The 2,278-nt window shown below is 31.4% G+C and overlaps 1 protein-coding gene across 1 annotated transcript; it reads left to right on the top strand.

Annotated features, from left to right (window-relative positions):
- Nucleotides 1-1,817: 1,817 nt before the first annotated feature.
- On the top strand, nucleotides 1,818-1,979 carry LOTGIDRAFT_99361 (hypothetical protein; the record flags this gene model as incomplete). The annotated part of the gene is made up of 1 exon (XM_009048233.1): nucleotides 1,818-1,979. A coding segment is annotated over one exon (162 nt), but the record flags the coding sequence as incomplete, so codon positions are not given.
- Between the last annotated feature and the right edge of the window lie 299 nt (nucleotides 1,980-2,278).

A 2,278-nucleotide genomic window follows, 5' to 3' on the forward strand; every position in this document is an offset into this window, starting at 1 on the left:
CAAATGTTAACTTCTTACACTAGAATAAATCCTAAATTTTAATACAAAACAATGGAATAATATCTTCATAAAAGATATTTGTTACTATGGACATATACAGGAGTAAGATGTAACTATAATCTTCCTGCAATCATATGATCCTAAATCATTTTCATTACCTTATTGGTATAAGAACATCAAAATATGCTAAAAAAAACTTGGGCTCTTTTTGTCACCATAATTGTGTAAATAGGTAAAGAAGGATTTTTAGCACATTGTACACGCTTTTGACAATTCGAAAGATATATCCATTTTTTGATTGTGTAGGTATTCAAGATTTTTTTTTTAAATAAAACATTTGACTTTAAATTATACTAAGTAATATATTATTTTATCAGCTGGTAAAGCCTAGACAAAAATAGAAGATGTTTGTTTGAAGATTCAGAGCTTAATTTCAAAACAAAATATTGATAACAAATAGAACTGTCGATTTTGTGTCAATACAAAGAAAGATAAACTTGACGAAGTCAATGACAAACAAATTATGTAAATATTCTTACGGACATGTGAACAAAAATATTTGCAATTTATTAACAAATGATATTCCATTCAAAATAATCATAACCATTATATAAACCAAAGAAGAATACTAGAAATAAGAGCGGTGTAAATTTACAGCACTTCATAAGTTACTTTCAAAACATAATATCGGCAATTTGAATTTGACTCTAATCCTCTGTAAAATTTGTCCATTCGACGACACTTTCGCATGCTATTGCATGAATAATTTACAATGCAAGGTGATTTCAAATACAACCGAAATGATTAAGATTTTATACAAAGGTTGGTGAATTTTAATGTATCAAAGGAGACAAAATCTAAAGGGAACTTTCTATTTTTTTTTTTTTCATTTCATTGCATGATTAATAAATGGTGTAGGGTTAACTAAAATATCAATTATATTATGCTAACTATTCTTAAAAGTTAGTTAGATTGTCTTTATCTATTCTTCTGACTAACAACATAATATAGGTAAGTTGCAATTTTGTTATTGGAAACGGAAGATGTGTTTAGGTTCAAATGGACACTTTACGTTGTCCAGAGCATTGTGACGGTGCTGAAGTATCAATTCAGTAGAAAACAGAAGAATTTAATCGTGCAGGATAACACACGGCCCCGAATACTGTGTAGTCGTTCCTTCTGTTTTCTACACTACGCATATGTAGATATGTTTTATTAACATAAAGAGAGTGTGGTGTGATATGTGTTATGCATGACTTGGCAGTAAGAAGGTGATAATGTTGGTGATATTGAAATTACATGTATGATATTTATGATGTGAAACCGTAACAAAACGAAAAAGTAAAAGATGTGTCTTAATCAACTAGAGTGTGAGACAAAAAAGCAAATTCCCCTAATGGAATACTAAAATTAAATTAATCGAGATTCTGAATTGTTTCATAGATATACATTTTTGAAGCATAGAAATTCATTCGCATAAATTTAATTTTCATTATTTCAGTTTTGGTGGCCTTGGCTGTAGTTTGCACAGCAAGTAAGTCATCTTATGTTTTTAAATAAAAATGCAGTATTCTAGACTAACTCTAGAAGAATATAGTTTGTTGTTGATTGGTTTCTTCTGGTACTATAATATTTAACTCAACTCCGAACATGCATATTCAATAAATCACCAAAAGCGATCGTCCAACATTTTTGTCAAACGCTCTTCGAGTAATGCATAACTAAAGAAAGAATATCATATCAAATGCAATGAAATTATTATAATTCTAGGCGCTGGATCCTATTCACCATACTTCCCATGTCCAACATTATTTGATTATTATCCTCATCCTTCAAACTGTGCTGTATTTTATCGATGTTTCTGGGGTTCCGCATATGAATTCAACTGCCCAGCTGGTACTTACTGGAGTCAAAGATTAAGAACCTGTGACCATGCTTACAATAACCCATGTGTTTATAACTATGGAGCAAGCAGTACAGTTGTAGATTCCAGAACCACAGTCCATTCTGATGGTGGTTATGTTCCTGCTGCAGCACCTGTTGTTACTGATACAGCTGTTGTTAATGATGGTTATGGATATGCTGCTGGTTACCAAGATCCTAATGCTTATTGGCCCGCTTTAGGTTATAATCCAAACTGGTCCAATGATGCTCATCAAGACAGCTGGGCTGCCCAAGGAGGTTACAGAAGTTATTCACCTTGGTTTCAACGATTAACTCATGGAAAGAAGAAGTAAATTAGTCAATGGTTCATTTTCTTTAAATTAATTACTTTTCA

This window comes from Lottia gigantea, assembly GCF_000327385.1.
Source record: "Lottia gigantea unplaced genomic scaffold LOTGIsca_12, whole genome shotgun sequence".
Classification (NCBI taxonomy): Eukaryota; Metazoa; Mollusca; class Gastropoda; family Lottiidae; genus Lottia; species Lottia gigantea.